The sequence below is a fragment of the Typopeltis vanoorti genome, chromosome 10 (assembly GCF_054136105.1).
Source record: "Typopeltis vanoorti isolate ZY-2024b chromosome 10, IOZ_Tvanoo_1.0, whole genome shotgun sequence".
Lineage (NCBI taxonomy): Eukaryota > Metazoa > Arthropoda > Arachnida > Uropygi > Thelyphonidae > Typopeltis > Typopeltis vanoorti.
The window spans coordinates 84,618,064-84,642,222 of record NC_143558.1 but is presented as its reverse complement, the minus strand read 5'-3'; the positions used below and the strand labels follow the sequence as shown (position 1 = coordinate 84,642,222).

General features: G+C 37.0%; 1 protein-coding gene across 1 annotated transcript in view; it reads right to left on the bottom strand.

The window, feature by feature from the left end:
- Nucleotides 1-3,678: 3,678 nt before the first annotated feature.
- scat (VPS54 subunit of GARP complex scat) overlaps nt 3,679-24,159 on the bottom strand; it is a 393,993-nt gene continuing 373,512 nt past the window's right edge. Inside the window, exon 24 of the mRNA XM_090398663.1 lies at nt 3,679-4,110. Coding sequence (XP_090254789.1) covers nt 4,005-4,110 — 106 coding nt within the window. The 3' untranslated portion in view covers nt 3,679-4,004. The remainder of the gene's footprint in view (nt 4,111-24,159) is intronic.

Here is a 24,159-nt window from a genome sequence, read left to right as displayed (position 1 = left end):
TTCAGAAAGGTATCTACTGTTGGCTTACAGTTCTCTAAACCATCCTTCATTACATGAATTCAGTTATTTTTAGGATTGTGTACTACACAACTTTCTGCTTGATACCAAATGATCCATCTTCAATTTCATCTGTTGACAGGAATAAATACAAGATTAAATAAACACCAGTAGGCCTAAAGTAGTAGTGGAATTTGCTCTTTCAAAACTTGAATAACATTAGAGATCCTTCCAAATACAGTCATCCCTCACCTTACGTCTGTGATCCCATAATGGAATAAATATCAGCAACAACCTCCCTTGGTAGTTGGCATGTGGCTTCAACAGTTCTGCTGTTGATTTTGTGTTTAAAAAATAGTTGTGTATTTATCGTTAAATATTTCACGATATTTTGTGCAGCATGGCCCTTACATGCCCAATTAAAAAAACCTAGTGAAGAATTGCAGAAAAAGATGTGAGCAACAACAAGGTCCTAACAATGATTGGAAAAGGTACTTCCATCATGTATAGAGGTCCTGAACTAGAAGTGCATACCTCTTAGCACTATGACCATAACCGCTAAGGCACTAAGTCTCTTCAACATGTTGAAGGAGAAAGCAGAACTGGTTACGACTATGAATTCAATGCTTCTTCAGGTTGGTTCATGAGAATCAAGCAGTGTTTTGCACTGTATACTGTGAAAATGTATGGTGAATCTGCAAGTTCTGATAAGAAGGCTGCCAAGGAGTTTGTGGAGAAATTTGATAAAATTATTATGGAGGAAATTTGTCACAGCAAATATTTAATGTGGATGAGACCTTGTTTCGGGAAAAAATGCCCCAGCGGGCAATTCATCCACAAAAAGCTAAAATCTATGCCTGGTTTCAAAGCTCTTAAAGACTGTGTTACGATTCTGTTAGGGGGTAATGTGGCTGGATATAAACTGAAGCCATTTGTGATATGGCATAGTGAGAATCAACAAACCTTCAAAAACATTAGGAAGCATACGCTTCCAGTTCATTAGCGGTGATATAAGAATGACTCAAAAATTGTTTGCGGATGGCTTAATCAACTATAGTGAAATGGAAAGCTAGTGTGTGAAATAAAATGTAGAATTTAAAATTTTATTTATTCCAGATAATGCTCCAGGGCATCTATCTTGTATCGGTGATCTTCACCAAGGTGATGTTTCTCCCTCCAAACACTACTTCACTGATCCAACTGATGGATCAGGAAGTTGTAGTGTTCAAGGCTTATTATCTACGGAAAACTTTTTCACAAGCCATTTCTGCTACTGAAGGAAACAACCAGACTCGTGCAATTCTGGAAAGCATTCAATATTTATCATGTTATTAAAAATATTGCTGTAGTTTGTGATGAAGTGATTTCTCAACGTATGAGTAGCATATGGAAAAAGACATTAAAACGGTTTGGGCACGATTTTGGAAGTTTTGAAAAAAAATTAACACCTTTGTAAATTAAGTGAAGAAATAATGGACCTAGCAAACAATCTGAACCTCGAAGTGAATGATGACGACATAGGTCAACTCTGAAATTTCCCCTGAAGAGTTGACCAACGAAGAATTGGTTGAAACTGGAGGGACAACATATTGCAGTAGAGGAAGAACAAGAAAAGGAAGAGGAAAAAGAGAAGGAGAGGTAGTTAAACAATTCACAGTGAAGAGTCTGATATATTCTCAAAATGGACCCCAATGTTTGAATGTTACTTATTAGTAGAAAGGAAAGTACATGATGCATTTGTTTGCTATAAACCAATTTATGATGAAAAGAAGAGGAATAAGCAAAGCACATTAGACATTTTCATCAATAAAACAAAGGTTACACCAGAAGAGCTGCAGCCTGGTCCTTCACATAGGGAAGATAATGAAGATGTGATTGTGGAGAAAGATTTGGGTGATTATTCTCCTGTTTTATAGTGGCAGTAATGCACAGTATGGTTTTATAATAAGGTTTAAAAATTAAAATGACAGTATGCTTATTACTGTTAAGTCCCTAACCCCTATAACTCTATCGATTTAATGTATTGACTTACATCCTGTCAGATGGAACAGAACCCCAGAATAGGTCGAGGGATGACTGTACATTCCTATAACTCTTTCTCCTGATCTCAGCAGGAGAAAGATTCCTGTTGCTCAGCTGTCCGTGCATGCTAGCTCGATGGCAATTTTCCTTTGAATAATCGGAAGAAACAATATCTAAAATAAACAGTTTTATTATGCAGTTTCACTTTATTAAAGTAAAATAATGATAGTTTCATAAACAATAAATTTTGCCAACTCCATGTGTTATGAAACTGTTTTTGATAACATTACATAATTTTATGTTCTTTTGTAGAGACAAAGATAGGCAAATTCTTCTTCTCTCCTTAATCTTATGGTTGGTGGAATAGCAAAATGCTACTTTACTAGGAGATAATGATTATTGAACAACGTGGTTTCCCAAATTTAATTATAATGCTAAATTAAATTCATTGACAGTGTGTGTGTGTGTATGTATATATATATATATATATTTAAAAAAAAGATTGCTTAATAAATAGGGCACCTAATTTATAAAAACAAAATAAAATATCTGAATGAAAGTCATTCATCAGGTACTTCACAATATGATGTCTGATCCAGTGTAACCAAGGACAACATACATAAAGGATTTATTTATTGTTGAATTAGCCTATGAGACAACATATGCTATATTTTGTAACAATGAACTCCACCTATGATATCCTGTTCCCAAATGCAACATCTGTTGCATATTGAATGAATTAAAAAAAAACAAGTTTGTAAATACCTCTTCATGTTTTGTCTCAATCTTAAAAAGTACACAATAAGGCTGTATGTGATCTTAGTCATTTTATTTATGTGGTTTTTGCCAGTAATTATTTACAAAAGATGAATACAAGCCATGGGAATTTGAACTCTTTATGATGGCATTTTTTCTAGTATATCAGTCAGTGATGATATCACATGTAAGCTTGGCCATAGTAGGACAGTTTACAACTGCTAGAAAGCTGGTGAACACCTAGTGGATCTAAGGACTGTGGCTGTCTTTGGCAGAATGCCAACCTCAGATATATATATATATATAGGATAGTGATAGGTTCAGTGTTGTTTCTGCATCCTAATTGGTAATCTTCACATCACCCACAATTTCCTCCATTTCTCAGTGTGCACTTTGTCCTGCGAAGGACTTCACATAAGCACACCACCTCTAATTTGCTTTGGTCTTGTGACTTGATCCATACCTCTCTGCACTCATCAATTAATGTATTTCGCCATACAAAATTTTCAAGTTGAGCTCTTTAAACAATGTGGACACAAAACTAATCGAAATTAACAATTATAAGCAACATCTCAACTTTCAGAGAACTCTAATCAGGAGCTTCTACCAAATGTCATCTATGTTTACTCTCAAAACACTGGTAAACTGGGGTGTTATCTTATCCTAAGATAGTTATTTTACTGAAAGAACTTAGCAATTCCATCCCATTCTAATTAGTAGATATAATAGGATTTAGCCAAATATATCAAGCCAGCTTCTCAAAAATAGGTGGTTGGTATGAAACTTGGATGCAATCGTGGTACAATTCTCACTATATAATATATATATATTTGCATTAAAAATACCAGCATTCTTTTGTTAGAATTGAAACACCTAGTTTAGGGTGGTTTGAATAAACTAAATGCAAAAATATCACTTTTTTTTTTTTTAAGCTACTTCAGGCTTCCAGATATGAAGACAGTAATTTGAATCCAGAGTTTGTAGATAACATATCTTGTTTTTACCCAACATTATGCTTTCTAAGTTTAAGAACAAAATGGTGAATCCAGTTTACATGATAAACGTATTGCATATTTTAAAGTTTACATTAATATCACAGCACAACCTTCAAAAATAAAAATAGTATTTTTATGTATCAACAAATCTGTACATCTGTAATTACAAGAATCGCATTTTCTGGCTTCGAAAATATTCTGAAAGACATTAAAGTTTCAATCTATACTTGAAAATCATCTTGCATTCCATAAACCTTCTAATCCATTGTAGTTGATACCACAAGGGATATTCATACTCTTCATGTTCTGTACATAAAATGTTACTTCCTGAGTTACCAGCCTGTAATTTAAAAAAAATTGTCATAAGACTTCATTCAACAGAACAAACTATATAACGTAAAAACTAGAATTTTCACATTAGCCACGAAATATGCTTAAGTTATGGTCATTAAAATTTCATTCTGATTCACTTACCAGACAAACTGGGGATATCTGGAATGGAATACTGAAGATTAAATTTTCAGCCAGTGCTGTGGCCCATCTGTTCAAACAATCATACCATGATGGAAGCATAGAGAATCAACTGCATTCATTTAAAAATTTTTTATGATCCCGACATTTCGATCTTCATATCAAGATCATCATCTGGAGTATACATAAATATACAAGACAAGCTCAGTTACATTATTAACTGTAAGTTAGAGAAACAATAGTTTGATCACATGTTCTTCTATTGGCATGACTTCTAGTGAAAAAAATATAAATTACATCAAGCTAAATTCTATTTATGATAACAGGATTAAACATTCTTTCTTTCTTACAGATGGTTTTCTTTCAGAAACAATGGTGTCCTATTTTTAGTAATACAACTGTTATTTAAGATAATGGATTTACTACAGTCCTGTTTATAGTTGTTCTTAGTGAGGAAGGTTCCATTGGTCGAATATATGCCTTCCATATGTTTGGAATTTTAAGACCATCATTATTGTCCAGATTGGGGTGGTTGATAATGATCTCACAGGCTTTCTTAAATTTCCATTCATACCATGTTTTAGTGCAATGTAGACAGCTAGTGCTTTTCCAGACAATTCCGTGTAAGGTATTCACAGCATGATCCAAAAGGCGAGCTTCACCATAATTATTATATTTAATGTGTCGTTTATGTTCTTTTTGTCTGATAGGAATTGTGCACCCTGTTTCTCCTATATATGGTATGTTGCAAGTACAATAAATACAGTATACTCCAGGGTGGGCTAGTGGAGGGAGCGGGTCTTTGGATGAGTTGAGTAAATTTTTTCATTTTGCGGGAGGTTTAAAGGTGGCTTTGAGGTTGTATTTTTGTAGTACTCTGTTTATTTTGTCTGATGTTCCTTTAATGTAGGGAATGGTTATAGTTTTACTGTAGTCTGGTTTGTCTTTGTTTTTCATTGAGGTTTTGTAGGGAATTAACAGATCGTCTGAGCCCTGTTTTTTTAGTGTTGGGTGGTGGTAGGAGTTTATGTGTATATATTGTCCTGTATGTGTCGGTTTCCAGTAAACAGTGAAGGAAAGATTGCCAGAGGGAAGACGTGTGACAAGTGTATCTAGAAACGGAAGTGTGTTATGTTTTTCAATCTCAATTATGAATTGTATGCATTTGTGTTGTTTGTTTAGGTGGCTAAGGAATGTGTCTAATATCTGGCGGCCATGGGACCAGATCGTGAAAACATCGTCAACGTATCTAAGCCAGACTTTGGGTTTTAGAGGAGAGGAACCTAAAGCAAGTTGCTCAAAATGTTCCATGTAAAAGTTAGCAACAAGGAGGGATAATGGCGAGCCCATGGCTGTGCCTTCTTTTTGTAGGTAGAAGGCGTTTTGCCATACAAAGTAACCAGAACGTAATACATGCGCAAAGAGCGGCATGATATCTGGAGGGAAGTTGTTTTGTAGAAGGATTGTGTCATTGATTGGGACATTCATAAAGAGGGCAGAGACGTCAAAACTGACTTAATAAATCATCTTTTGATATTTATGAAGTGTTGTGTGTTTTTGATATAGGAGGGGTATTACGCATATATTACGTTCTGGTAATTTTGTATAGCAAAACGCCTTCTACCTACAAAAAGCAGGCACAGCCATGGGCTTGCCATTATCCCCCCCCCCCCATTGCTAACTTTTACATGGAACATTTTGAACAACTTGCTTTAGGTTCCTCTCCTCTAAAACCCAAAGTCTGGCTTAGATACGTTGGCGATGTTTTCGCGATCTCGTCCCATGGCCACCAGACATTAGACACATTCCTTAGCCACCTAAACAAACAACACAAACGCATACAGTTCACAACTGAAATTGAAAAATATAACACACTTCCGTTTCTAGATACACTTGTCACATGTCTTCCCTCTGGCAATCTTTCCTTCAATGTTTATCGGAAACCGACACATACAGGACAATATGTACACACAAACTAGGTGTCATCAATACTCTAAAAAAAACAGGGCTCAGACGATCTGTTCCAGTGAACAGGCACTGAAAGACAAATTTAAAATTATCAGCAATACTTTCCAAAAAAAATGGATACAGTCAAAACACTATTAACAAAATTCTCTACAAAACCTCAATGAAAAACAAAGACAAACCAGACTACAGTAAAACTTATAACCATTCCCTACATTAAAGGAACATCAGACAAAATAACAGGTACTACAAAAATACAACCTCAAAGCCACCTTTAAACCTCCTGCAAAATTAAAAAGCTTACTCAACTCATCCAAAGACCCACTAGCCCACCCTGGAGTATACTGTATTTATTGTACTTGCAACATACCATATATAGGAGAAACAGGGTGCACAATTCCTATCAGACAAAAAAGAACATAAACGACACATTAAATATAATAATTATGGTGAAGCTGGCCTTTCGGATCATGCCCTTAATACCTTAGACGGAACTGTCTGGAAAAGCACTAAAACATGTGTGAACGGAAATTTGAGGAAGCCTGTGAGATCATTATCAACCACCCCAATCTGAACAATAATGGTCTTAAAATCCCAATATTATTGAAGGCATATATTTGACCCACGGAACCTTCCTCATTAAGAAAAACTATAAACAGAACTGTAGTCAATCCAGTATCTTAAATAACAATTGTATTACTAAAAATAGGACATGATTGTTTCTGAAAGAAAACTATCTGTAAGAAAGAATGTTTAATCCTGTCATCATAAATAGAATTTAGCTTGATGTAATTTATAATTTTTTTTTTCCACTAGAGGTCATGCCAGTAGAATAATATGTGATCAAACCATTGTTTCTCTAGCTTGTATTGTATATTTATGTATTTTCCAGATGATGATCTTGATATGAAGATCGAAACGTCAGGATAAAAGAAAAGTTTTTTTAACACGGTTGTAAATTCCATAAAAAATTTTAAACAAATGCCGATCACCGTGTAACACTAAAAGAAAGGAATCAACTGCAAGTGCTACTCACAGTAGATGACACGCTACACTTACTGAAAGTAACCACGGGATACTACAAAGGATAACAGGTAAGAAACACCATTCATTGGCTGATACACTGAATGCAAAGTTCTGGGCATCGACTAGAGTATGAATCTGCACAAAAACATTCAGAACTGAGGGTCACCACATTGAGTTTGCTTGTACGACAGCAATATGTTAGTCCTACATTACCCCAACCAACATGGAAATCTATCATGGAGCAACACATCACACTACACCCTTTACTGAGCAGATGGATGGTGAATGTCTTATCAGAGTGCGTAACCCCAACTATGAATTCAGATGTGGTAGTGTGGTATGTTCCTGGTTTGTGGTGCCATGAACACTGAACTCCAAAAGGTATCTGAATATTCTGGGCAATGCAATGCTTCATACTTTGTAGCATTTCTATGGAAATGACCATTGTCTCTTTCAGCAAGACAATGCACAATGTCAGAAGGCTGCTGTAACTGCATGGTTTGTGGGCATGAATGTCACCAAACTTGACTGGCCTCCACAGAGCCCAGATCTCAACCCTATCAACATCCCCCACCCCCACCCACCCCATTAATGCATACAGGAAGAATGGTCCAAAATTCCAATTGATTGCTACAATTATTATAGGTCCTCCATCTTAAGGTGGATGCCATGGCTATTTTTTTTTTCCACTGACTTCCTTCCAAGCAGTGTAGAATGGATATCACTATCTTATAATTTCTTTTACACTATTTATACACTAACATCCAGTATATCTCTGTCATTCCTGAACACACTATACCCATCACATTCAATCCCACTGTAGATGATATAACTAGTGGGATTGAATGTGATAGGTATAGTGTGTTCAGGAATGACAGAGAGAATAAAATGGGGGGAGGAGTATTGTTGATGATAGCTGATGAGCTTCAGCCAAGGAGAATAGAAGTTGAATTGCAGGATAGAGAAAAGAGCACATTTGAGGCCATTTGGTGTGAGATTGTGGCTAGCAGAACTAAATATACAATTGGGTGCTGCTATAGACCAGGTGATGGAAAAGATGGTGGTGACAGTATGCACAAGCAAATAGAAGAAATGGGTGGAAGGAGGGTGATTATTATGGGAGATTTCAACTATGGTCGCATTGATTGGAGTGAGGAGAGGACACACACGGGAGGAAGGAACTGGATTTTATGCGGTTATTAAGGGATAACTATCTGCGACAGCATGTAATGGAAAATACTAGGGGTCAGAGAGTGCTTGACCTAGTAATTACATCTGAGGATTTGGCTGTAACAAATATGACCACATTGCCACCAATTGGTGAGAGTGATCATAGGGTCTTAACTTGGGAGGTGGCTAAAGGTGTAGAATTTTCAATTAAGACAGGGTACATGTGGAATTATCAGGCTGGAAAGTATGACAAGCTTAGGAGTTTGATTGGTTCAGTGCCATGGCATGTACAACTGCAAGGACTAGAAGTTGATAGTGCATGGGAGGTAGTTAAGAAGTGCTTGCATGAAGCAATGGCTGACTGTATACCTAGAGTCCGAATAATAAATCAAGTAGGGGTTAAATGGATGAATAACACCATTAAGCTTGAGTTGCAAAAAAAGAAACAACTATGGAGGGAATTTAAGGAGAAGGGTGACCGGCAGGCACATGAACGGTATAAAGCGCAGGCCAGAAGGGTGACGAGTGTGGTAAGAAAAGCAAAAAAGGATTACGAAAGAACATTGGCCATGCAAGCTAAAGAGAATCCTAAACAGTTTTTTAGATATGTAGCAAGTAAAAGGAAAAATGTAAATGCAGATTGATTTTGAAGAATGCCGATGGTAGGGAGGTAACTGAATCAGTTGAGATAGTCGAGTTACTGAGTGAGCACTTTGCAAAAGTATATCATCCAGGTGGTGACATTGCAGAAACGAATAAACCAGTAGATTATACGGGGAATTGTGGTTAATGAAGTGGAGGTGAGTAGTCTATTGCATAACCTCAATGTCAATACATCTGTGGGATTGGATGGTATACCAGCTCGTGTTGTACGAGAAACAGCTAAAGAATTGTCAGTACCCTTGACCATTTTGTTTAATTTGAGTCTCGGGTCTGGGTTAGTCCCGAACGGGTGGAAAGAGGGGAAAATAGTTCCACTGCATAAAGGTGGTTCCAAGACTGTTGTTGTAAATTACCGACCGATTAGCATATCAGGAATCATTGTCAAGGTCTTAGAGAAAATAGTCAAGAGGAAAATACAAGATTGGATAGAAGAAAATGGGATACTGTATCGGGGACAGCATGGTTTTGTGAAGGGTAGGTCATGCCTCAGTAACTTGCTCACGTATTATAACACAGTGACGGCTGAACTGTATAAGGGTAATGGGTTTACAGTGATTCTACTGGACCTTGCCAAGGCCTTTGACAGGATACCACATGGAACACTAATCAGTAAACTGGAGCAGATGGGGATGGATATAGGGGTTAGTGAGATGGATAGGAGGGTGGTTGATGGAGAGATACCAGAGAGTGGTTTATTCAGGAGTTGAGTCTAAAAGATAGCTTGTGACTAGTGGTGTGCCGCAGGGCTCTGTTCTTGGACCACTACTTTTCAATTTGTTCATTAATGATATAGGAAAGAATCTGAGAGGAAGTGTTCACTTGTTTGCTGATGATGCGAAGTTGGGTAGGGCAATAGTGAATGTAGATGACGTCAAAATTTTGCAGGATGATTTGGATAGATTGGAGGTCTGGGCTAAGGAGAATGGATGTCAGTTTAATGTGGCAAAATGTAAGGTTATGCATTTTGGGGTGAAAAGATTGGCGGCAATTTACTGCATTGGTGGAACCCTGCTCCAGGAAATTGATGAGGCACGAGATTTAGGAGTGTTGGTAGATAAGGAATTGAAATTTAGGGGACACATTGCAAAAGTGACCAAAACCGCTCATCAAATCACTTGGTTGCTGAAGAATACGTTGACAAGCAGGTTATTGTTCCTCTCTATCGAGCCTTGATAAGACCCCATCTAGACTACTGTGCTCAGATTTGGTCACCTAGGTTTCTTCTTGATGGGGAGGAGGTGGAGAGGATCCAGAGGCGAGCGACCAAGATGATAGCAGGTCTGTGGAATGAACCGTATGAGAACAGGTTGAGGATTTGTGGGTTGCAAAAATTGGTTGATAGGCAGAGGAGGGGAGATATGATTGAGACATTCAAATTACTGAAGGGTTTCTATAAAATTAATTCAGAAGATATTTTTGAGAACAGGGCTGGTTGTGGGAGGACTAGGGGGCATCCATGGAAACTGGGCAAAAGTGTGGTTAGTAAAGGTGTTAGAGCTGGGTTCTTTACTTTTAGAGTAGTGAATGAGTGGAATGCGCTCCCTGAGTCTGTGGTGGATGCTGTGACAGTGAATGAGTTTAAGGCAAGGTATGATAGATACTGTATGAATGTCAAATAGTTGTGATGAATATGATTTGGGGCCTCCCTCGATGAGTCTAATGACTCCCTGGAGTTGCCCGTAATAATAGTAATAGTAATAATATTTATGAAGCTGTGGGAATTCTTTTGCAAACCGAAATTGAAATGCCTGTGTAAGTAACTTATAATTTAAAACTTCTTGGTAATCATTAAAATGTCAATCTTGTATTATAAAGAAATTTTTACACAACTAGCTGATTTATTCAAAAGAAACTTCTGCATGTTTATCATGAAATTGTATTAAAAAAAAAAAAAAAAAAAAAATCTTTCATAGTGTTGGTGTAGGCCTTTTTTAGCTTCTACAAAAAAAAAAAAAAAAAAAAAAAAAATAAAAAAACGGTGAGGGGGATAAACACATCTTAAAACCCTTTACGGATATTACAACCTTTCAGCTTCTGGTGAATTGAGTTTGTTACCGAGGTAGTTTTATCTGTAAGAATCTGAAGCCTTTCATAAGACAAGTAAATTAGCTGCTAGTCATGTTTGAAATCTACATGGTATTTGTTCTGCCCAATATAGAATGTTATGTTTATGTCATTAACTTAATGAGCGGGGAGAATAGTTGAAAGCCTGATTATTTAAAAGAAAATGAGGTTTTTATTTGGGTGTTACAATACAAAGATAAAATACAGTGAATGAACTAGTTTCACCACCAAATAATGTGTGTCTGTTATGTAGTATAAATAATAGAAACAAGTGGAAACTGGCATGAGTCATCCACTTACAGCATTGTTTAGTGATGACTAACTGAAAACTTGAAATGTGGCATTTGACAAGACCTGATAAAGATTTCCAAATGTTGCTTGAGACAGCAAGAGTCGTGAGCAAAAATGACTTGCTGATTCCCTTTCTTGTTTTCTAAATCATTGTCGTGATGAACTTGATCTTTCTCTCTGAGATGTTCTGTTTTTTTCATAACTTCTAGAAGTTTGATTTATGTCAGCCACAGGAATAAGGAATATTGTAAACCCAGGAGGCTATTATATCTGGATGGTGAGAAATGTCAATTTTGCCTGAAAGCCTTCCAATATATGAGAATGAAAAAGTTTCCTGTAGTGCATACTGAGATTTGGATGGGAAGTGGAATTAAAAAATTGTATTTTTTTGGATCAGTTTCCAGATGCCCATTAGGAATTAGTTGAAGTACTTTTAGTTCTTTTTTTTTTTTCTCTCTTTTCTGAGGGATAGTGCAGAGATAAAAAATGGAGGTGTTGGCTGCCAATAAACATCTGATGTGAAGTTATTGTTGGTCATCTTTGATTTCCATTTTCAATATGAACGAAGGTAAAGAATGCATTTAATTCAGTAACTATGTTTCCATATGATGAAAATGTCATAGACATATCTCCATCAATCAGCTTATGCTCAACCTTTCTTGCAAAATTTTCCATAAAGAGATGGGACAGCAACTTTTTGGCTCCTTATTTCAGGATACATATACTGGTTTCTATAAAGTAAAGAACAAAGAGAGAAATCATGATAAATTTTTGTGAAAAGCAGTATTATACCTCAGGGGTCAAGGAAGCATTTCATCATGTCCTTCAACTGAAACACCAGTCTGTAGCAACACCCTACAATATATATATTTCATGCATTTTTTGAAAATTATGGAGACAACTACTGTGCTTGAATAAAAACTTTAGTTTAAGTTAAAGGGATATGCATCTCATATCATTTCTTAGCCGAATATAGTAGAAACTATATATATAAAGTTCGACGATGAATTGAAGCCTTTGGCTCTTCATATATCTAATACTTTAGTTTAATATAATTAAAATCGACGTTTCGACCTTTATGTCAAGCTCATCATCTGGAGCATACAACAATCAAACTCGTTTGTTAAAGTTACTGACTTTGGTGAAAAAAAAAAAAAAACATTATACATCAACACTAGAGTCCTATCTGTTGGTTGTAGAAATACATTGGGCGCAACAAGTATCTATCTATATGCATATATTAACATCATGATTATATTTGTACATTCCAGCCAGTTGGTATAGAATGGTTTCTAATACTAGCTGAAGATTGGCTAGAGTCCTGAATGTGTGCCATCCAGATCTTGGAATTTTCATGCCATCTTTGTTGTTGATATTTGGGTGGTTTATCAGGATTTTGCAGGCTTCCTTAAATTTCCTTTCATACCAGGTTTTTGTGTGGTGTAAAGAGCAGGTGCTTTTCCAGTTGATTTGGTGTAAGGTGTTGAGCGCGTGGTCTGAGCGGCCTGCTTCACCATAATGGTTATACTTAATGTGTTCTTTCTTGCGTATAGGGATTGTCCGTCCTGTTTCACCAATGTACGGTAAGTTACAGGTGCAGTGGATGCAACAGACTCCAGGATGTGTTAATGGGAGGAGAGGATCCTTAGAGGAGTTGAATATGGTTTTAAGTTTAGTGGGTGGTTTAAAGGTGGCATTGAGGTTATAATGTTGTAGGATTCTGTTGATTTTTTTCTGATAACCCTTTAATGTACGGGATGGCTATGGTTTTACTGTAATCTAGATTCATTTTTGTTGTTGTTTTATGGAGTATTTTATTAATAGCCATTATTTATGAATGTGTCGCTGATGATTTTTAGTTCTTGTTTCAGGGCTTGTTGGTTAGAGCAAATTGTTGTAGCTCTGTTTTTAAGGGCGATGGGTGGTGGTATGAATTAGCATGTATGTATTGGCTAGCGTGTGTCGGTTTTCGGTAGAACGTGAAGGAAGACGTATGACTAGTGTGTCTAGGAACCAGAGCGAATTTTGATTTTCGATTTCAATGGTAAATTGTATGCATTCGTGTTGTTTGTTCAGGTGGCTAAGGAATGTGTTTAGCGTTTGTCGCCCGTGTGGCCAGATCACTAACACGTCATCAATGTATCTAAGCCAGACTGTCGGTCTTAGCGTGGCAGAATCAAGAGCCCTTTGCTCAAAGGTTTCCATGTAGAAGTTAGCGATTGGGGGGGGGAATAAGGATGAGCCCATGACTGTACCTTCTTTTTGTAGGTAAAATTTGTTTTGCCACACAAAATAACCTGACTGTAGTATGTGGGCAAAGAGGGCTATAATGTTGGGAGGAAATTTGTTCTGTAGTAGGAGAATTGTGTCATTGATGGGGACATTAGTGAAAAGGGCAGAAACGTCGAAACTGAATAATAGGTCGTCTTTGTCGAGTGTTGTGTTTTTTATGTAGGAGGATGAATGACCTACCAACTCCTTGAGTGTTGCTGCTAATTTCTTGGCTAAGTGGTAATTGGGACCGTCTATTCCTTCCATGATTGGTCGAAGGGGCACATTTTGTTTGTGTACCCATATATTCTGGGGGGGGGTTTGAGTTTTTTAACCATGTCTGGTGGCCAAGAAGTGACAGACGAGTAGTTTTCTCTGTTTTATCCTTTATCCTTTTTGTTGGGTTATAATTTACTAGTTTATGTGTGTTGTTATCGGCTACTAATTGATTCATCTGAAGTACATATGTTGATCTGTCAAGGACGACAGTGGCATTGCCTTTATCCGATTTCGTTATGTTTTGTTTGGTTTTTAATGACTTAATTGCTGCTAGTTCTGTTTTTGTGAGATTGTTCTGTATGGTTTTCTTAGTGTGCAGGACATTACTAGTTTGTAATTGTATTTTATCGGCTATATTGTTAGGTAGGGACCTGAATCTAATTTGTTTACCTTTTTAGGTGCTATTGCGTAGTTAAGTCCTTTGTTCAGGGTGTGGCTTGATAGGTTGATCACGTGGTTCTTGCTTGCCTGTGGTTGGTCGCTCCCTCATCTCCCTTGTTTGTTGTTCATTGTTGGTGTTTATCGGGGAGGAGGTCTCCTGATTGGCTGCCATATTTCACAGTTGTTTCAAACTGTGGAATTTGGTCTTGAGTTTTTCTTTATTCTTTTCCAGGGTATATTTGGCCAAATTGTCAGTAATTCTTTCAAGTACTTGTAGAATGTCTGGATTAATATAGTTCGATAGTTCAGATTGCAATTTTGAAACCAGAATTTGCGTTATTGCTAGGTTTTGGCAGGCTGTTTGGATCTGTTCTCTGAGCATTGCTTTTTCTGTGCAGTCATAGATACGGAGAGCTTTAGCGGACGTAAATTTCTTTTTTAGCCTGATGCAGATAGGAATAAGGTTATTGTCTCTGCATCTTTTTAAAAAGGCCAGCTGATTGATCAAGAGGGAAATACATATCTTTAGCTTACCATAACGATTGCAAACCAGTTTGATTGTAGTGTAGCTTGTTTTCTCCAGATGATGACCTTGACATAAAGGTCGAATGTAGATTTTAGTTATATTAAACTAAAGTTTTTATTCAAACACAGTAGTTGTCTCCATAATTTTCAAAAAATGCGTTCGGATCACCGTGTAAGCTTAAAAGAAAGGATATATATATATTTCATCTTGTTAGTCTCCACTTTACACCAGATAGCCTCAAGTTCACTACTGTGGACATTCTTTACCCGTTACTCAATCACAACCTCTGATTATGATAGCTAGGTTTTGCTAATGCCACAATGAACTCAGATCCTTTGTTCCTGCCATTGGTGTGTAGAGATAACCTTGCTTTTTTCTTATACTTAGACCTGCAGTCTACTTGGCCCTATTAGACAACTTTCTCTTTTCTTTCACTAGATACATAACCATGCTCAGTGACATTCATATCATTATCATGTTTGCATCCCAGAACTGACCTCTTACCCTATGATGATCTAGTTTCCCTGATTCTATATTAGATGTCACTCCACTAAGTAATTTTTCCAGGATGCTGATGCCAAATCCGTTCAACTACAGGCCATCCTTCTTATACAAGTGTCTTTTCAGCCATCAAGCAAACTTCGATTTCTTCTACATGGCTTGTGCATTGAATCATTTACTCTCATTGTAGTTGTTGCTACTTCAGTCTTTAGTTCCAACAAGAATTACCATCTTTAATTTTTGTTCCCTGGAAGCAAGAAATAATGACAGTCGGCAAATGCAAATTTTATAACAAAATTGGCATACTGAGTTCAGTGCTTCCCTGCCTCTTCTTGTTCTGATTATTTTCTTTAAACATTTTTCTACTTTTTCCCATTCTCTGATTGAATTTCTTTTAATATCAGATCATTCTTGGTTGTATTATCAACATGACTACCGTTGTTTTAGCTCAGCAGAACAAAGGTTTTCGTCAATGGCAATTATGTGAAATTTAACCTTTAAGACTAAAAGATAACTATATTTCTACAATTATGTTACTAAATACACTAACAAAAATTCCCCACTCTTCAGTTGAGTTCAGTAAGCAAGGTTATTATTGTTATGGCCAAGTTGGATAAAGGGAATGTATACACTATGATAATGTTGGAATTTTCTAAGTCATTTGATCGGATACCACACAAAAGGCTGTTGCATAAACTGGCTGAAGAATATGGGATTGGAAATTCTCTTCTCTACACTGTTTGAGATGTTATAAGCTCTGCCCCCCCCACCTTTTTGCAAAGGTATAACATGGAGGTATCTGTCAGTGTCGGTAGATTGTGTATACTGAATATATATATATATATATATTTTTTTTTTTTTTTTTTTTTCCAGAGCATATATGGCAAGGAATGGAATTACCTTAATGTTTAAGGGTGAAGACTGTTAAATCAGTTCAACTCCTCTAGTTAGTTCAGTGAACATATTTCAATATATAGTGCAGCAAAATTTTAGGTTTTTGATTATAGCCTTCTATGGCTTAATTTTCAAAAGATTATAAGAATATAGTAGCATATACCTGGATGGTCAGCCCACAGCAAGAATTTTCTATGTGGTGTATAAATAATATGATAGTAAGAATTAGCGAAGCAGTTCCAAAGTTCTTTTACTATGAGTATAGATAATTCTCTGATGTCTACCATTGGTCTTAAAGGCACACCCAATTATGTATCTTGGAAGCTCTGTAGATTCTTGCAACAAGAAGAGGGTATTTAGAAATAAGTAATTTTTTGGATAACATTATTAATCTTACTGTGTACCTCCCAAGATATGTAATAGGATCAACAATCTCAATCTATTTCCAAATTTGTCATCTTCATATCATACATTGTACTCTTATTCATGATGAATAAGAGTAGAGAGAATGCACACTCACACCCTTGCCATCTATAAACAGTATATATACAAGGCAATCTTCAAATATTTTTCAAGTTATGGATCTGAGAGTTGGGTTAGAAATAAAGTACTCAATTAAAGACTAGGGATCACTGCCAGAATCATATTAAAAATGAAGATGATTAGAAAGGAACTTGATATTATTAGCATTCAAGAATTTATAAGCAGGCCTAAGGTGTATGGCCATGTAAATATGGTATAGTGGGGGGGGGGGGGGAAGTACAGAACTTCGACACCCCCTTCAGTACATGCACATTATAAGCGCACGTAGAGTCTATGCAATTACAATTAGCTAAGAATGGTGTTGGTAGAGCAAATCATCCAAGTCTACGACATGTTTGTGAGCAGTTTCTTTGTCGTTTCCGTAAGTGTGCCCCAAGCAAAAATGTCATCATTGTCTTAATTGAGAGATTCTGTTACAATGCAAAGGGCATTTGGGGAGACCACAAACTGTTAACACAAGTGAGAATCACAGGCATGTGCTGGAGAAAGTGTTATAAAAGTCTCCAAAATACAGTCAATGCCAAACAGTGGTAAAACTTGGGATACCGAGGTGGTCACTACAGATAATCCTTAAGGAGCTGGGTGGATCAGTGTAACAGCAACAGATTACACTGCACTCATGCTGGCCAATGTCTAGTTCTCAGAAGAACCATTTTTTTTTTTTTTGGTTTCTTGAGACATGAATTTGTAACCTCCTCACAACTAGAATGTCACACTGCATGGTGTACAGTTTCCACCCCTACTTCATTGAAGAGGGTAGTGTGATTGTGAATAGCGAACGCTACATGAAGAATGTGTTGGTTCCAAGAATTCCAACAGGATGGAATATTATCACACATCCGATGGTTCTAGAGCCTATTTATGAGCCAGCCTTCTCTCGATCTCACATCACTTGATGCTTCATTTGAGGAATGTTGAAGGAATGGGTATTTCACTATGACCCTCCTTCAAACCTTGATGAACTACTAAGGGATAAAATTATACAATATGTCCCAAACCTTGTTCTCCAAGATGACAGAGGACCTTTGCATGCGCTATGAAACCAGCATCGAAAGGTTTCATAGAAGCATGAAAGACAAGGTGTCTGTTTCGAGCACATAATCTACTGCCATTAATATTTTATTCGACCAAGATTCCACTGATAGCTGTGGATGTACGTAACATCATGTGTAAACATATTTCTTTAAGAAACCCATTTAATCCATAATACACATCGTTGTAGTTATTCAGTCCTGTTTTTCCCCCCGTGCCATACAGGGGTTTGATGCCAAGATGGCAGGGAAGAGACACAGAAAAAGATCAAGGTCTAGGTGGATTTATTCAGTCAGAAGTGCCTTTAGAAGTACGAGATGTTAGATATTGGATGCTGACAAGTAACAGACTAATTTGAAGGAAAATTGTTGATAGGTGATTAATAATTATATATTGCTGTCACAATAGCCTGAACACCCTTTGAGGAAATTGATGATGAACCCTAGAAAGTTTTGCCATGGAATTAAAAAAAACAGTGGGGATGCTTAAGGGTCAAAGCTGTATAACTGAGAGGAGACCTCCACATAGCCTTTAAAGGAATGCAGGGAACTGACCAGGGCTTCTGACCTAATGTCCAATCCTCACCTTCTCGTGATTCACCCTGTTAGGTATCTACCTGGATACTGAGTGAACAAGGATGGGCTGGCAATTCGGGATTTAGCCTACCAAACTGTATTCTTATTGGCTTAAACCAAAATATAAAATGATGGTACAACATGCCGGCTGGATCATTGCCTGGTTAAACAAGGCCTCCGTTGTTTTCGCCAGGAAACCAGGGCAAACCGCAAAAAGTCAGCTACTGGAACAAATCTGAAAACACACTCCAACTCAACATCACTAGAGTTAAAGATCAGTACTATCAACATAAGAATAAGAAGCCTGAATGGCAAAGAAATGGAGCCAGCTGAGGAATTAGATAAGTACCAGATCGACAGAAACAAAAAAGACAAAAACTGGTGAGATCTTTCTGAGCAATAAATACAAATTATTATAATCAGGCAATGACAATCAAGGAAAAGGAGTAGCCATAGTATTCAACACTAAATACGAGGCTAATCTTCTTGAATGGCAGGCAGTCTCAGAATGAGGAACTGGACAATGAGACTTATTTGTGCCTATGGTCCCACAGAAGGTTCTACTAAGGTAGAAGTGGAGGAACTTTTTTGAGGCTTTAGAGAAAGCAACTGATACAATGAAAAAGGAAAAGTTAGTCCTTGTTGGGGATCTAAATAGCAGAATAGGAAATGATTGTCAGACAGACAAAAATACTTTTCGGAAAATTTGGACAAAAGAGCAAAGCTAATAATAATGGCAAATACCTGTTGGATTTTTGCTCAGGAGATGAACTTGTTATTACTAACACCATGTTCCAACATAAAAATTTGCACAAATTCACATGGAGAGAAGATGAAAGGAATAAGAAAAGTCTCATTGCCTATGTTATTGTTGATAGTGATGTTTTCTCCCTGGTGCAGGACACCAGAGTGTACAGAGGATTTTAAACTGGAAGTGATCACTATTTAGTCTGGGGAGGATAAAATTTAATTTCATTTTGAAAAGAACATGTAAGAAAGTTTTAAAGCGAATAAAAGTTGAGCAACTCTCAGATGTGAACTGTAGACTAAAATACACAAAGATTATTGAAGAAAAAATAAGAGTTTGAGAACAGGAACCAAACCTTGGAGATACAGTGGCAAGCTGTGAAGAAAACCCTGATTGATTCAGCTGGAGAGACATGTGGTGGGATACTCTGCAAAGATAGAAAAATCAGAACTCCATGGTGTAGACACAGGAAGTTAAAGAGGCAGTGAAGGAAAAGCATGTCAAAGTTCCTGGCAAATAAGTCAGCTGATGCTCTTAGAGAATACAGAGACAAATGTAAGATAGCTAAATAAAAGTCATGGGAAGACTTTGGAAAGAACATAGAAAATAAATATCAAGAAGGTGGCAAGAGTGTTGTAAAAGGAATTAGAAATGATACAGGTGACATGAAAACTGGAGAAAAAGATATCCTTGAAGTATGGAGTAATTCTTCGAAAAATTGCTAAATGAAACAAGCAGTGATAGCACAGTGATAAAAAAACACTCAACACGCATACAGTCAGGAATACATATCCGTACTTGAAGTAGAAAACGCCATCAAAGGCTTGAAATGTGGAAAGGCAGCAGGGGCAGATGATATTCAACCAGAAATGCTGAAGTATGGAGGTATAAAAATCTTACAGCGGCTACACTACATAGTTCAAAAGGCTTGGACAGAGGGACAAATGCCTGATGATTGGAGTAGAGCTCTCATAGTACCCATATATAAAGGGAAAACTGAATGTGAAAATTAACGAGGTATTTCCCTACTGAGTGTTCCTAATAAGATTTATGCAAGTATACTTGAGAAACGGTTGAGAAGAAATGTGGCATTATATCAAGCAATACTTAGTCTTTTTTTGAGTTGTGAATCAGCAGTTAGAATCAAAGGAAGTACAGGACAATGGTTTGATGTTAATTCTGGTGTCACACAAGGATGTACATTTCCCTCTGTTATTTATTATCTATTATTATTATTCCGGGCAACTCCAAGGAGTCGACAGACTCGTCGAGGGAGGCCCTAACATCATGTCAAGAACAACTATTTGACATTCACACAGTATCTATCATACCTTGCCTTGAACTCATTCACGGTCGTAGCACCTACCACAAACTCTGGCAGCTTATTCCACTCATTTAACACTCTCCAAGTAAAAAACCTAGCTCTAACACCCTTGTTAACCACATTCTTGCCCAGCTTCCATGCATGGTCCCTAGTCTTCCCACCACCAGTCCTATTTTCAAAAATATCTTCTGGATTAATCTTATAGTAACCCTTCAGTAATTTGAATGTCTCAATCATATCACCCCTTTTCTGCAACCCACAAATCTTGTGGAATGAACTTATTCTCATAAGGTTCATTCCACAGACCTGATATCATCTTGGTCACTCGTCTCTGGATCCTCTCCACTTCCTTCCCATCACGCCCATAACTGGGCACAGTAGTCTAGATAGGGTCTTATCAAGGCTTGATACAGAGGAACAATAACTTGTTTGTCTCTGCATGTTAAAGTATTTTTCAAAAGCCAAGTGATTTGATGAGCTGATTTAGCCACTTTTGCAATGTGCCCCCTAAACTTCAATTCCCTATCCACCAACACTCCCAAATCCCTGGTTCCATCAATGTGATATACTGCTGCTATTCTTAAAAAAAAAAAAAAAAAAAAAAAAAATCAGCTAACGCCTTTTTATTCCCGTATACGGGGAGTAAGCGAGGCCATTTAGCCCTATCTAACTTTTGGAGACTGAGTGGGCAGTTCAATCTCCAATGCTACCAATCAGAGATAGATGGCCCAAATGTGCCGCCATCTCGCGGTCCCTAACACAATATATTTAATGTCTGAAATAACATGGGTTCTACGGTCGATTTTCTTGAGTTTACAGGACGAAAAACCTGCTTGCCCATGCCAGAGATCGACTAACTCGGGAACCAGTCGAAAAAAGGCTTAGAAAAATTTCCTCTAGTCACCGACTAGACTCGAAACCAAGTCTTCCTTCATGCGGCCAAGCTGCTATTCTTTTCACCCCAAAATGCATAACCTTACACTTTGCCACATTAAATTGACATCCATTTTTCTAGCCCAGTCTTCCAAACTATCCAAATCATCCTATAAAATTTTGACATCTTGTGCACTTATAATTGCTCTGCCCAACTTTGCATCATCAGCAAACAAGTGAACACTTCCTCTCAGATTCTTTCCTATATCATTAATGAACAAATTGAAAAGTAGTGGTCCAAGAACAGAGCCCTGCGGCACACCACTAGTCACAAGCTATCTTTTAGACTCAACTCCTGAATAAACCACTCTCTGGTATCTCTCCATCAACCACCCTCCTATCCATCTCACTAACCCCTATATCCATCCCCATCTGCTCCAGTTTACTGATTAGTGTTCCATGTGGTATCCTGTCAAAGGCCTTGGCAAGGTCCAGTAGAATCACTGTAAACCCATGACTCTTATGTATTCTTTTCTTGACTAATTTCACTAAGACCTTGACAACGATTCCTGAAATGCTAATTGGTCGGTAATTTACAACAGCAGTCTTGGAACCACCTTTATGCAGTGGAACTATTTTCCCCTCTTTCCACCCCCTCGGGACTGACCCAAATTAAACAAAATGGTCAAGGGTACTGACAATTCTTTAGCCGCTTCTCGTACACCATCCAATCTCACAGATGTAATGACATTGAGGTTATGCAATAGACTACTCACCTTCACTTCATTCACCACAATTCCCGTATAATCTACTGGTTCATTCATTTCTGCAATGTCACCACCTGGATGATATATTCTTGCAAAGTGCTCACTCAATAACTCAACTATATCAACTGATTCAGTTACCTCCCTATCATCGGCATTCTTTAAAATCATTCTGCCATATATATACATTTTTCCTTTTACTTGCAACATATCGAAAAAACTGTTTAGGATTCTCTTTAGCCTGCATGGCCAATGTTCTTTCGTAATCCTTTTTTGCTTTTCTTATCACACTCGTTACCCTTCTGGCCTGCACTTTATACCATTCATGTGCCTGCCGGTCACCTTTCTCCTTAAATTCCCTCCATAGTTGTTTCTTTTTTTTGCAGCTCAAGCTTAATGGTATTATTCATCCATTTAACCCCTACTTGATTTATTATTCGGACGCTAGGTATACAGTCAGCCATTGCTTCATACAAACACTTCTTAACTGCCTCCCATGCACTATCAACTTCTAGTCCTTGCAGTTGTACATGCCATGGCACTGAACCAATCAAACTCCTAAGCTTGTCATACTTTCCAGCTCGATAATTCCACATGTGATTATCTATATGGATCCACAATTATCTATATGAATCACATTATGAAGGAAAGTGGTATTAAACCTTATATCAAAATTGGAGATGTTAATGTCAGCTCTTTGCTTTATGTGGACGATGTTATACTTCTAAATAAATCCACTATAAGTCTGCAAGATTCCCTGACTATATTGAATTTAACTGTTGTAATAGATATGGTATGAAGGTCAGCAATGACAAAGATAATGAAAATGTCAACTGCATTGTGAATGGAGAATCTGTGGAACAAGTAAAAAATTTCAGCTACTTAGGCATGATTTTTAGTGAATATGGAAATAGACAACAGAATCAACGAAGCTGGCAGGGTAGGAAGTCCATTGAATAAATTCATATTCAATGGACTTATAATAAATTCAGAGAGAAATTAGTCGGAACACTAAATTAGCTATATACAAGACAGTGTTCAAACCAGTTTTAACTTATGGATCTGAGAGCTAGGTCAGAAGTAAAACACTTGACCAAACTACAGAAGACAACAGATATGAGAGTCCTGAGAAAGATTAGGGGCACAAACAGATGGCATCAATGGCAATATCATATTAAAAACGAGGATATTAGGAAAGAACATGACCTTGTCAGCATCCAGGAATGCGTTAGCAGAGCTAATCTCAGGTGGTGTAATCACTTAAACAGAATGGGCGAGGAAAATTGCCAAAACAAGTAATCTCTGCCAGACTGGCAGGAAAACGACCCAGATATAGGTGGATTGATACAGTAAAAAGTGCCTTAGAAGATAGAAATATAAGATTTGATAATGTTGGAAGTTTTGACAAGTAACAGACTGAGTTGGAGAAAAATTGTAGATAGGAAGTTAGTAATGATGTAAATTTTTCATGTACTATCATATCCTGTGCACTCCTTGAGGATACATGGCAGGAATTTGATGATGATGAAAACAACAATAGCAAACAGGTAAAGAGAGACAGAGGACTTTATTGTGCTTAGGACTTAACTCCTAAATTGTGATGAACTTGCTAAGTAGTCTTTTTAACATAATACTTATCACCCAGAAATATCTAAATTTTCACTAGATGAACATACAAAGCACCACATACTGATAACAAAAGTAGCTAAACTCATCAAATATTTGGGAAGTAAATTAACCACTCATATTTAAGCTGGCAAATTTAATATAGGAAAAAAAAAAAAAGTAGAGATACCTACAGAATGGAAAAGTTGGTACATACATCAAAGAACCCAACAATTACAAAATTAATTTATCTTCTGACTTATAAATTATAAACCAGCTCAGAAGAATGTGTTAATTATGAATATTAGAATTTTTACCTGCATTTTTTTTATTTCTGATATTGTTCAAGTCCTTGTTATCAGAATTATGAAGAATATTTTTAATTTTTAAAAACAATTACCAAGGTGCATTTTCACATCAAAA